The following is a 13257-nucleotide window of genomic DNA, read 5'->3' on the forward strand; positions in this document are numbered from 1 at the left end:
CTGTCAGATGAGTCTCCCCCTAACCAGGTGGAGCCATCCCAGGGACTCCATATGCGTACTGCCCCCCGGGCCAGTCCATATGTGTATTCCCACGTAAACTCCTCCCCCATTGGGTAGGTAGTGGTCTCCGCAGCGTCCCTTCGGGTTCGCTTTCCCAGTGTGTCTAGTTTACTTAGTGGGTAGTGGTAGACAGCAGTAGACTCTCTCGGTGTAAGCTCGCCCCCTTCACCGCCAGCCGGTGCTATGGGCGGCTGAGCTTGCGCTGGGCACTGGAAGGGGTTTCGTAACTGTGGCGCTTTAGTTGGGATCCCAATTCGTCGGTCACTACTGACGTACGTCGAACGTGACCGACTGAAAGGGAACGTCTCGGTTACGTATGTAACCCTCGTTCCCTGAAGGAGGGAACGGAGACGTACGTCCCGTCGCCACAGTTTCTGTACCCTCGCTGTAGTGCGGACACCAGTTGTCTCCTCAGCGAAAAACAGAGTGCGATTGCATCTGCTTCCTATTTATATACACCTGTCGGGGGCGGTGCGCATTATGCAAATATCGCACGCCAATTCCATTGGCTTGTTTTAGTTTACACGAAGATGATAGGGCTCTCTAAGCGATATCCCAATTCGTCGGTCACTACGGACGTACGTCTCCGTTCCCTCCTTCAGGGAACGAGGGTTACATACGTAACCGAGACGTTTCATAGGTTCCACATGTGAAAGGGGGAAACCCATAGAGATGCATAATCCAGCACACATTCTTACTCATCTCCCATGTACCTCTTCTTCTCCCTTGTCCTGATCCAGCTACTTCTCTGCTCCTTCATCTGTTCCTCTCCCTCACCCAGACATTTTTTTTTCTCTGCTCCTCTGCTTTGTCTCTGTGTTGTTCTGCATTCACACTGAACAAATCCGATTCAAAGAGTCCTGTTTTACTGTATGTAATGCCCTTCAGGCTCTGCAATGCCCCAAGCACCTTCCAGAGGTTGTTTATGGATCAGCAGTGTCAGTCCCTTATTTTGTATTTGGGTGACATAGTAGTGTTTTCCTCCTCTGTGACAACACCTAGAGGGGTTAGAGGTGATTTTGAGTCGGCTGGAGCGAGAAGGGTTGAAGGCTAAATTAACTAAATGTACGAGCTAAGTTATCTGGGACATGTAATTTTGGCCAAGGGGGTGTCGACAGATCCCAGCAAGGTAGAGGCAGTGAGGCAGTGGCAGCACTCAACAGGAGTGGCAGAGCTCTGTTCATTCCTGGGGTTCGCCAGTTACTATAGGAGGTTTGTAGAGGGTTTTGCTGGCGGCCCCTCTGCACTGACTGGTAGCTGAGTTTGCAGGTCATAAGCCCAGGGCTCGAGCAGAGTCTAGTTTTGGGGCAGGGTGGACAGAGCAGTGTCAGGGGAGTTTTGAGGAGTTGAAGAGTAGGCTCACCTCTGCCCCTATATCTGCCACTATATTGGCTTATGCAGACTTCTCCCTTCCCTTTATCCTGGAGATAGATGCTAGTCATTGTGGATTGGGAGCAGTTCTGTCCCATGAACAGAGAGGGAAGGGCTATAGCTTATGCTATAGCCTATAGCTTATGCTAGCGGCAGTCTTAGGCCCACTGAGCGCAACAAGTCAATTTATCTATGAATTATCTATGAAGTTGGAATTTCTTGCGCTCAAGTGGGCCATGACTGAAAAGTTCAGAGAATATCTGTTGGGGCAGAGGTGTGCCATCTTTCACTGATAACAACCCCCTCAGCCATCTGAATACTGCTAAGCTTGGGGCCACGGAACAGTGGTTACATTATATGCACTTAGGCGCCTATTGCCAACAAAACAGACATCTGAAGCAGTTTTACTCACCACCTGTGGTTCTGACTCATGATCGGGATCATTACAACTGTGACCGTTCCATCTTTCAGTTTAAAGCTGCAGTCCGTGATTTTTGGCCCTCTAGCGGTTAATAAACAGAACTGCATGCGTCTTGCGGAAGAACATTGTAGCCAGAGCTACTTTTCTCTGTGTATGTCTATGGCGAGTCACGCAGTTACTGTGATACTCTGAGGCGGGTCCCATCAGTCTGGTCTGAAATAGTCAGAATATAAACACTTATAATAAGTGTACAATAATGATTCAGGGTAAGACAAAAACACGGTTTGGAAAATGGATTCATGTTCATGTTCATTTCATGTCATATATAATGAGAATACATTCTCATTATATAATTTTTGTACAATACATAACATTTTGAACACAAAAAAAGTTTCGGACAGCAGCTTTAAAACGATCTGTAAATCCAGTGTAGAACTGGTCCTTGTTTATAAAACCATAAGCGCTGATCCTGAGGGCTCGAGCAGCCACGGAAAAACACAAGATTTTTCTCCATTCATTTTAACCAATAAAAAGCGTTTGCAATCATCAGTTTCTATGGTTATTTTAATAACAAATATTGAGAGCACATCAATGTAATGCATAAGCACAAAACTCTCAGCTCCACTTAAGGCTGGGTTCTTTGGGAAGCAAGGTTATCTTTCCCTCACAACCAAAAACACACTCCTTTGGTGACATTGTTGATTTTGTGAAGTCCGGTGACCTCGCAAGCGCTGCTGACGACTTCCGTAAAGCCGAACGTGCATTGATGGGCGTGCTCTTGCTTCTCACTGTAACGAAGCGGGAGTCATGGTAAGATCCAAATGCAAGCTTTATTAAGAATGTCGTACAGGCAGGGTCAATCAGGAGCAGACGAGAACAGCAATGGACAGGCAGGATCGTAATCAGGGTGCAGGCAATGGTCAGGACAGGCGGATATCATTCGCAGAACAGTATACAAGGCAAGGGTCAGGACAGGCAGCAACGGGTCAAAAAACAGGAACAGGCAAGATCAATCACAGGCAGACAGAAAACAAGGAAACGCTCAGAATTGTCACAAGGAATCAAGACTTCGCAAACTGGTGGTGTGAGTGTGAATCCTTTATAGTCCTGTTAATGTACTGCAGCTGGGTGTGGTGATTAGTGAGGAGTGTGTGCATGGCTGTATGTGGCGACAGGTGATTGGTGTGGAGTGAACATGTGACTGGCAGGGAGGATTGTGGGTAATGTAGTCCGGGAACTGACAGGAACAGATGGTGATCGTGACACTCACTTTGGTCAACATTTGCATGCGCACTATTCTGGTAGAAGTGCACGAACAAGGAATTCCGACCTTTCCGATGTCACGCGGGTACATGCTCTTTGTGAAACTAAAATCTTTAAAAGGTCACAACAAAGAAAATCCAAACAATTTATTGAGTTGAACAAAATAAAGTACACAAATATAAAACATGATTAAGTGTCAATTGATTTATTTTTGTTAACTGGCAAAAAAATATTAGAACAAGTTTTGCCTCAGATCACCTAACGAATGAAGATGCACAGTGGTAACATTCTTAATTTAAGTTTACTTTTTTTTTTTAAATTAAGAATTTATTCTTGTTTGTTTTTTTCCAAAATGGCGGCTATTGGGCAAAGTGAGCCAAATGCTGTGGGGTCAGTTGTGCCAGTGTTTTAACTTCTGTTTTAACTGTTTTAACTCCTGATGTTAAATTAAATCTCTGAAGTAACTTGTTCTGGTATACTTATAAATTGCAGAGTGCCGAGCACATACTGATCTTGTGTAAATTCTATTAAGAACATTCACCCACCATTCGTCCACAAATTCTTAACCCAACTGTTCTCAGGCACTTTTAATGTTAGCAATAGTGCAATCCTAATCAATAAGCTCACAATAAGTGCTTTTTCAAAAGTGTTAATCACAAAAAAAAATCTTCCCATATCAACTTGGGTGATAATCAAGGAACATATTATTATTATTATTTAAAATATTTTTAGAATAAAAGCTTGAGTTTAAACAACTGTTTGCAACATTTACTCAAAATTAGTTATGGCTGTACTTACAGAAAGCTTTACAGTCATATATGTCACTGAAACATGGAGTCTGAAATAGACAAGACAAACCTCTTAAAAGCAAAGGAAATGGCAAGTCAGATGAAATTTAAAACAAACTCGTTTTCCTCATTACATTTCGTTTTGGGTTGACAGATGACCTTAAAGAAGAAAAGTCATAGTTTTGGTGTTTTGAAATGCAATGATACACTTATGAGACACATTCTCTCACCATGATTAACTGATATAAAAGAGTAACCACACCCCCTTTCCTGTAAGGAGTTACAACATACAACAGTAGTGGTTGGTGGATATATATATAAAACATGGCTTAATGCTGACCTCACATTCGGAGTGGCTGCTTGCCTAGCAGAAGAAATGCATGTTAATCTTGTATTGACAGTGGTGTGTATTACCAGGCTCTGTCCTGCTGTGTGTGGGGTTAATTTAGGCTCCTGTGTCCTCCAAGGTGACTCTCAGCCCCCTGCTCTCTTCAAGGATGGAGACTTTATTATTGGAGGGTCTTTCGCCATTCATGACTATATGAGGACAGAGATGCACACCTATACTAGACGGCCACAACCACTAGAGTGCATTGGGAGGTGAGAGTTTGACAAAACTAAATACAATCCTTAACACAACAGGGTTGAATGGTGTTTATGAGAATCATACAAGCAGAACTTTCGCTAAGGTGCTTATATTTAATTACAATTTATTATAGAGTTTTTCATTTGTGCTTTTCAACAGCATGAACTTCAGGGAGCTGCGCTTTGCTCGTGTCTTACAGTTCGCCATCCAAGAGATTAACAACAGCTCTGATCTCTTACCGGGCATCACATTAGGGTACCATATATATGACACTTGTGCCTCTGTGCCAATGGTAATGAAAGTAGCATTTCAACTTGCCAACGGGCTAGATCTGGTATTTAACGACACTGATTCCTGTGCAAAATCTGCTGCAGTTCTCGCACTAGTTGGAGAATCTGGTTCCACTGCGGCTATAAGCACTTCAAGACTTTTTGGTTCTTTTGGAATTCCACAGGTGTGTGCTCTATATTGCTATTTCTTGATCTTTTTCTTGAAATGTTGGCACTGTAACAATAACAATGTGAAAATACTTGTAACATCTGACACATTTGACATCTAATGACATTTGATGTGTCTCAGCAGATAGTACACATGTAAATGTGATTATAAAGTCTAAATTGGAGTAATGAAATTATTTTAAATGTCCTTCCATGTTAAAGTAAAAAAAAATAGCTTTTTTTTTTCTTCTTTACGGTGCTCTGTAGGTGAGTCATTATGCAACATGTGCATGTCTCAGTGACAAGCGGCAGTATCCTACTTTCTTCAGGACCATACCCAGTGATCACCATCAAGTGGCCGCACTGGCACAGATGGTCAAGTACTTTGGATGGACGTGGATCGGGACTGTGTGCAGTGATTCAGACTATGGGAACAATGGCATGGCATCATTCCTGAAGGCTGCTGTGGAGGAGGGAATCTGTGTGGAGTATTCTGAGGCCTATTACAGGACCCAGCCACGCAGTAAACTAAAGAGAGTTGCAGATGTCATTCGTAGGTCAACAGCTCGTGTAATAGTTGCCTTCATGTCCGTTAGTGATATGAGATTTCTCCTAGAAGAGCTGAGTCAGCAGCCTCCTCCTCCAATGCAGTGGATTGGCAGTGAGGCGTGGGTAACAGACCCACAAATGCTGCAGTTTAATTTGTGTATTGGTGCCATGGGCTTTGCAATCCCGCGGTCTGTTATCCCGGGTTTTCGTAACTTTCTATTTGACCTCTCTCCAGAGCAGTTGCTGAAATTTCCCCTGCTGACAGAATTCTGGGAAAGCTCATTTAGCTGTAGTCTAAAACAGCAGACAGGTTCTTCTACTGTTTTGCTTGCATGTAATGGCACAGAGGATCTGCGCACATTACAGAACCCGTACACAGATACCTCCCAATTGCGGATCACTAACATGGTGTACAAAGCCACATATGCTATAGCTCATGCCCTCCATGGCATTGTCTGTAATGAAAAAGGATTTGGCAAAAACCTCAAAATTGATCCCCGTAAGGTAAGATTTCTCATCTTGGAACAACTGAACTAAATATTACAATACATGTAGGCCTGCTATAAAATATCTATATAACCACACCAAATATTTCAGAATTCCTACTGATTATTCAGCAAATTACCACAATCTGAGTTTTTTTGCCCATCATGCAGGTTTTTGATCAGCTCAAACTAGTGAACTTCACCAAAAATAATTATTCTGTTTCATTTGATTCAAATGGAGACCCCGTGGCCACCTATGAACTTGTGAATTGGCAGTTTCAGGGAGATGGTTCAGTTCATTGTGTGACAGTGGGTCAATATGATGCATCCCAGCCTAAAGGCCAAGAATTCAGTCTAAGCAGAACTATCATTTGGTATGATGGCAGTGAAAAGGTATAGCTACAATGTGATGTCTATAATTACATCAGGGACGGGCAGCTTCAGTCCTGTAGGGCCACTGTCCTGCAGAGTTTAGCTCTGACCCTAATCAAACACACCTGAAGCTAATCAATGCCTTCCAGATTACTAGAAAGCTATAGGCAGGTGAGATTTTTATTGGTGTTGCAGCTAAACTCTGCAATACAGTGACTATCTAACTGAAGTTGCCCATCCCAGAATTACATTATAAATATTTATAAATACTTATAAATAATATGCAGTAGCCGTCCTTGGTTAATTTTTGACCTTGATGCTCTGTGTTCTTGTCACCTGCAGGTGCCTGTGTCTGTGTGCAGTGTGAGCTGTCCTCCAGGTACTAGGAAGGCTGTGAAAAAGGGAAGGCCTGTCTGCTGCTATGACTGCATTAACTGTGCAGAAGGAGAGATCAGCAATGAGACAGGTGCTTTTTACTGGACATTCTTGAATTAATCATACATACTACTGGGTCAATGCTTTATGAGAGTCTCAGATAAAGAAAATGATCTTGTAAAAATGTTTTAAAGATCTAGCTTAAAAGAAATGCAAAGTTCTTAGAAATATTTGCTTACACTTTATTATTTGTATCCTAGTCACAGTGTATTTATACAATTATAAGCTAAGTGATATTAATTAACAACATACTTACTATAGAAAAGGTTAGTATTTGGTTTAGGATTAGATGCTCGTAATTATTCATACTTTACCATTATTTGTACAGTAAGTAGAACGTGTAAAACAAGGGCACTGAAAAATAGTGTTGTCAAATAATTTCATAACATAATTTTTATTTTAATATTTTTTTTTTTAAACTGAGAAAAAAATATAATGAAACAACAATCAAAAAGTAATTATATTTCCTTTACAGCTTACAATCATGTGATTTAATGTGTTTGTACATAATCTTTATTTTCAAAAAAACGTAAAATATATTTCTCAAGGTAGTGTTTTTAAAAAAAAATGTATATAATGAATTAATAATTTATAAACATTAAGACTTATTTTTATTGATACATTTTTATTTATTTATAATGTTAGTAGCATTTAATAACTTTTTTTCTACGATTTTTGTCGTGGTCATGAGTTCATGTTGAGGGAACGATATCTGTTATAGCCACGAGTTAAATGTGTAAACAACCAGTGTGACCATAGCAACCTGGAATTATCGGAAATGGATAGGCATATAAAAACATTTATTTTTAAGTAAGAATGACAAAATAAGGGCATAATTAAGAAATGATTATTTTAATATATTATAACCTATTGTATTTTACATGATGACACTCATTTATCATCACATAGGCTACTGGTGTAATCTACAGAAATACAGTGATAAAGTCAATGTTTATTGACATGATTGATAAAAAAAATAGGGAATACGTTAATATAATCATTTCTTAATTCTGCGCTTTTTCTTAATTAAAAATAAATGTTATTATAGGACTATTTCTGATAATTGCAGGTTACTATGGTCGCACAGGTTGTTTATGCATTTAAAGGTGCCCTAGATTCAAAAATTTAATTTACCTCGGCAAATAACAAGAGTTCAGTACATGGAAATGACATACAGTGAGTCTCAAACTCCATTGTTTCCTCCTTCTTGTATAAATCTCATTTGTTTAAAAGACCTCCGAAGAACATGCGAATCTCAACATAACACCGACTGTTACCTAACAGTTGGGGTGTTCGCCCCCAATATTTGCATATGCCAGCCCATGTTCCCAACATTATGAATGGCATTAGACAAGAGCTGGATGTGCAGAGCTGAATCAACAGACTAGGTAAGCAAGCAAGAACAACAGCGAAAAATGGCAGATGGAGCAATAATAACTGACATGATTCATGATAACATGATATTTTTAGTGATATTTGTAAATTGTCTTTCTAAATGTTTCATTAGCATGTTGTTAATGTACTGTTAAATGTGGTTAAAGTTACCATCGTTTCTTACTGTATTCACGGAGACAAGAGCCGTCACTATTTTAATTTTTAAACACTTGCAGTCTGTATAATGCATAAACACAACTTCATTCTTTATAAATCTCTCCAACAGTGTAACATTAGCCGTTAGCCACGGAGCACTATGAAACTCATTCAAAATCAATGTAAACATCAAAATAAACACTGTACTTACGCGATTAGACATGCTGCATGATGAACACTTTGTAAAGATTCATTTTGAGGGTTATATTAGCTGTTTGAACTTTTTTTATGTTGTTTAAGGCAAGCGCAAGCTCTTGGGGCGTGGAGCACCAGATTTAAAGGGCCACACACCCTGAATCGGCTCATTACTAATAATGCCCCAAAATAGGCAGTTAAAAAATTAATTAAAAAAAAAAAAACTATGGGGTATTTTGAGCTGAAACTTCACAGACACATTCAGGGGACACCTTATGGTGCGTTCACACCGGACGCGAATGAAGCGGTAAGCGCGAGTGATTTACATGTTAAGTCAATGCAAAGACGCAAATTGACATCCTGCGGTGCGATTCGCGCGAATGAAGCGGCGCGAATGACGTGGCGCGAATTGAACGATTCGCGCAAATCGCGCAAGTTGAAAAATCTGAACTTTGGCGAATTTCCACGCCGCGTTAACCAATCAGGAGCTTGCTCTAGTAGTGACGTGACGTAGCGAGCTGATGCAGAAATTCGAAACAACAATGGAGGACAAAATCATCGTCGCTGTACATCTTCATACATTTACAGAAACAGAAATAAAAAGGACCGTGTTTGAAAGAAAGTGAGTGAGGAGGTCGGACAATCTGATAAGTTGTAAAAAACGGTCTTTACTCAATTTGAGCTATATATATATATATATATATACATGTTAAGACTACCAGCCAACTAAAGACGACCAATTGAGCTTATTCGCTGTAATTTACAATTATTTCCCCACTGACAAGTTGTGTTTATTCAGAGGAAGTGTGCAGAAAGCAGTGGGAGAGTCTGGGACACATAAAGGAGCGGGAGAGCCCCTCTCATGACGCGAATTCGCGTCTGTTGTGAAGGGATTTTCACGCGCGAATGAAGCGAGTAAACTCAAAATGTTCAAGCGTCCAACTACGCGCGAATAGCGCGATTTATTCGCGCAAGTCGCGTCTGGTGTGAACACAGCATTAGACTTATATTACATCTTTTAAAAAAAAAGTTCTAGGGCACCTTTAACTCGTGGCCATGAGAAATATTTTGTTTCCTCAACATATAAAGAAGTAGTGGCAGCGACATAATCATGTTGTTACCTCAAAAAAATTATCTTGTAGCAACAACTTATCACGTTTCCATGACTTAAAGGGTTGGTTTACCCAAAAAATTACATTTCTTTCATTGGTCCCACTTTATATTAAGTGGCCTTAACTACTATGTACTTACATCAACAACTAAGTACAATGTACTTATTTGGTTCATATTGAATTGCAAAACACTTTTGCTGCTATTGAGGTGGGATACGGGTAAGGTTAGGGAAAGCTTTGGTGGTATGGGTAGGTTTAAGGGTAGGGGTAAGGTGTAAGGGATGGGTCAACAGTGTAATTATAAATGTAATTACAGAAATTAATTACATATGTAATTACATGCAGGTGTTTTTAAAATATAAGTACAATGTAAAAACATGTATGTACACAATAAGTGCATTGTATCAAATTATTAATTTAAATATATGTACACAGTAGTTAAGGCCACTTAATATAAAGTGGGTCCCTTTCATTACTCACCCTCATGACATCCCAAACCCTTAAGACCTTTGTTCATCTTCAGAACACACATTAAGATATTTTTTTTAATGAAAATGGCGCATGTGTTTTTATGCACAAAAGGTATTTTTGTTGCTACATAACATTAAGGTTTGACCACTGTAGTCACGTTGACTATTCTAACAATGTCTTTACTACCTTATCCAGATTAACTAATAGTGGAAGTGCTGATACAGGATCATATTTAGATCTATTCTCATTGCATAAAAGGTTGCAGGAATGAGCATTAATTGTAGCCAATCACACCAAATAATCCACAGTAAAATATACAAAACAAATAATCCTATACACTCTTAAAAATAAAGGTTCTTTATTTGCATTTGCAACCACTCCATTGCTGTATTGGAAAAATGTTATCCACCTTATTCCAACAGCCCATGACGCTTTGTGCGGATTATGGGTGTAACTTCCGTTAAGCTGTAAACAGTCAGTGAAAGGCTCACTCTATGAATGCAATAATGCGTTTTTTTTTTGTTTGTTTTTTAATCTGGGTACAATGAGATGACAATATTCTACTCACCCTTCGAACGAAAATTAAAAGGACATTTAAGAGTGTAAAGCATCAACAAGGTACTTTCAATAGACCATGAAAAACCGTGATTCTTTCCACAGCAATAACGGACGGGTTAAATATAACTGTAGTGAAATATATATCTATATTATGTAATATATGTTGCCTTAATAAAAAATGTTAAAATAAAATAAAATAAAATAACAAGCATTACATTATTCTCATGATGTCTGAAAATAAAACATGAAAGAAAAATTGACAAGCTCATTCAGTCAAACTGATGGATAAGCTTTATTTGTAGTGCAACCTTATGATTTGCCGGAGGTTCCACCCATAATTCATAAACGCAGTAGGCTCATCAGGAATAAGGTGGATTTATTATCAAAATAGTGTCGATTATAGATTTTAGTGTGTAGATTATAAAATCTACATACTAAAAATAGGTTATTTTAAGAACTTTTCACTGAAAGGTTCTTTGGGGAATAAAAATGGTTCTTCTATGCTATTGCTGCAAAAACCCCCTTTTGGAACCACATTCAGATAGTTGAAAATAAACAGCCCCTTTCCTTACATTAATCTTTGAAAGGTAATGTTAGCTTGTTAGGTTGATTTTTTTTTTGTTTTGTTTTGTTTAATAGTAGCTTACAATAACCTCTGGTAAATCAAAAGGTTGAGTTTTTTTTTTTTTTTGTTTGTTTGTTTTTTTTTGTTCATTTCATGATTCCTTTAAAAATTTGTAATAATTTGAAAAACATGCTCATCGTAGAGGAGGGTTTTATTCAAGTCAATGTATGTTTGAATTACATTTGAATGTATTTTGTAAATAATTTATAGGACACTATTACTTTATCGGTTGTTTATTCCAAAAGAGTGTAGTCTGATAGCCTATAGAGGTTATCAGACTACACTGTTTTAGAATCTCTCTTATTCCTGTGGTTCATGAATGACTGTTAGGCACTGTTGTTTTAATTTATTTATTTAATTTATTTATTTATTAATTTTTATTTTACAGATTCTTTAGATTGTTACAAATGCCTACCTGAGTACTGGCCTAATAATAAGAAGAACAAGTGTCTTCCTAAACCAGTGGAGTTTCTATCCTGGAATGAAGTCCTTGGAATTTTACTGGCTGCTTCATCTATTGCAGGCTCTTTAGTGGCTTTGAGCATTACTTTGGTGTTCTACAAAAATAGAGCTTCTCCAATAGTAAGAGCCAACAACTCAGAACTGAGCTTCCTGCTGCTCTTCTCATTGACTCTGTGTTTCCTCTGTTCACTTACTTTCATTGGTCGTCCCACTGAGTGGTCCTGTATGTTGCGTCACACAGCGTTCGGGGTAACTTTTGTCCTCTGTATCTCCTGTGTTCTGGGGAAAACAATAGTGGTGTTAATGGCCTTCAAAGCTACACTTCCAGGAAGTAATGTTATGAAATGGTTTGGGCCTCATCAACAGAGACTCAGTGTTTTTAGTCTCACTCTTGTACAGGTTCTTATATGTGTGCTTTGGTTAACAATATCCCCACCCTTTCCCTACAATAACATGCAACACTACAAAGAAAAGATCATTCTAGAATGCAGTTTAGGATCAGCTATTGGTTTCTGGGCTGTACTGGGTTATATTGGCCTTCTAGCTTTCTTTTGCTTTATCTTAGCTTTTCTGGCCCGGAAACTGCCTGATAAATTCAATGAAGCTAAATTCATCTCATTCAGTATGATCATATTCTGTGCTGTTTGGATCACATTTGTTCCAGCTTATGTCAGCTCTCCAGGGAAATTTACTGTAGCTGTGGAGATATTTGCCATTTTAGCTTCAAGCTTTGGTCTGATTCTTTGTATTTTTGCTCCTAAGTGTTTCATTATTGTATTTAAGCCAGATCAGAATACCAAAAAACACTTAATGGGTAAAGTATCAACAAAAGTCCACTAAGACACACAACTCTTTTAGATATCAATCATTGTTAGATATCACACATGCTCTGCTGTTATTTAAAAAAAAAATAATTATACCCAAATCTGTGGAACTGTAGTTTATTTCTAAAGTGATTTTGTGAACTGAAACATATATTATTATTATTATTATTATTATTATTATCACATTATGATTTTTTTTTTCTCCAATACATGTTGGCCACAATTATTGGCACACCTACAAATTCTTATGAGTAAAATATATCTGAAGTATATTCCCATTCATATTTACATGTTGTAGGAAAGTGGATTTTGTCAACCCACTCCCTGGACGTGTTATGGTCCAAGTTGGAAAAAATAGAAACGATGGCCCAACTCGCAAAGCAGTAATGTGCAAAAAAATTAGGTGTTTTAATATGGAGGTGTGCATTATACAAGGGAGTCAACAACTGCTTAAAAATAGTTAACTCTTCCACCGGCAAAACAAAAAATGAAATAAATAAACAATGCGATAACGTATCCACAGCGGGACTGCACGCTCACCCATCGGCCTACCAAAAAGACCCTGAACGAATCTTCAGATACTCTTTCATACTGTTGGCTCCTCCCCTATTAGAGCCAACCATTTGCAAAAATCAGGGGGATTATTACATTTTACGGTGCTCAAGTAGCTACTACATCAACTCGCACCCAAAATCCACATCAAACATAAATAA

The 13257-nt window shown here is 38.7% G+C and overlaps 1 protein-coding gene across 1 annotated transcript; it reads left to right on the forward strand.

Annotated features, from left to right (window-relative positions):
* The first annotated feature begins 4279 nt into the window (after positions 1-4279).
* Positions 4280-12560, forward strand: LOC137022674 (extracellular calcium-sensing receptor-like). Its single transcript, XM_067389108.1, has 6 exons — positions 4280-4503; positions 4649-4943; positions 5194-5979; positions 6132-6353; positions 6675-6798; positions 11647-12560. The coding sequence occupies exons 1-6, from the start codon at positions 4280-4282 to the stop codon at positions 12558-12560; spliced, it is 2565 nt and encodes an 854-aa protein (XP_067245209.1).
* The last annotated feature ends 697 nt before the right edge of the window (positions 12561-13257 follow it).

This window comes from Chanodichthys erythropterus, chromosome 7, assembly GCF_024489055.1.
Source record: "Chanodichthys erythropterus isolate Z2021 chromosome 7, ASM2448905v1, whole genome shotgun sequence".
Taxonomy (NCBI): domain Eukaryota; kingdom Metazoa; phylum Chordata; class Actinopteri; order Cypriniformes; family Xenocyprididae; genus Chanodichthys; species Chanodichthys erythropterus.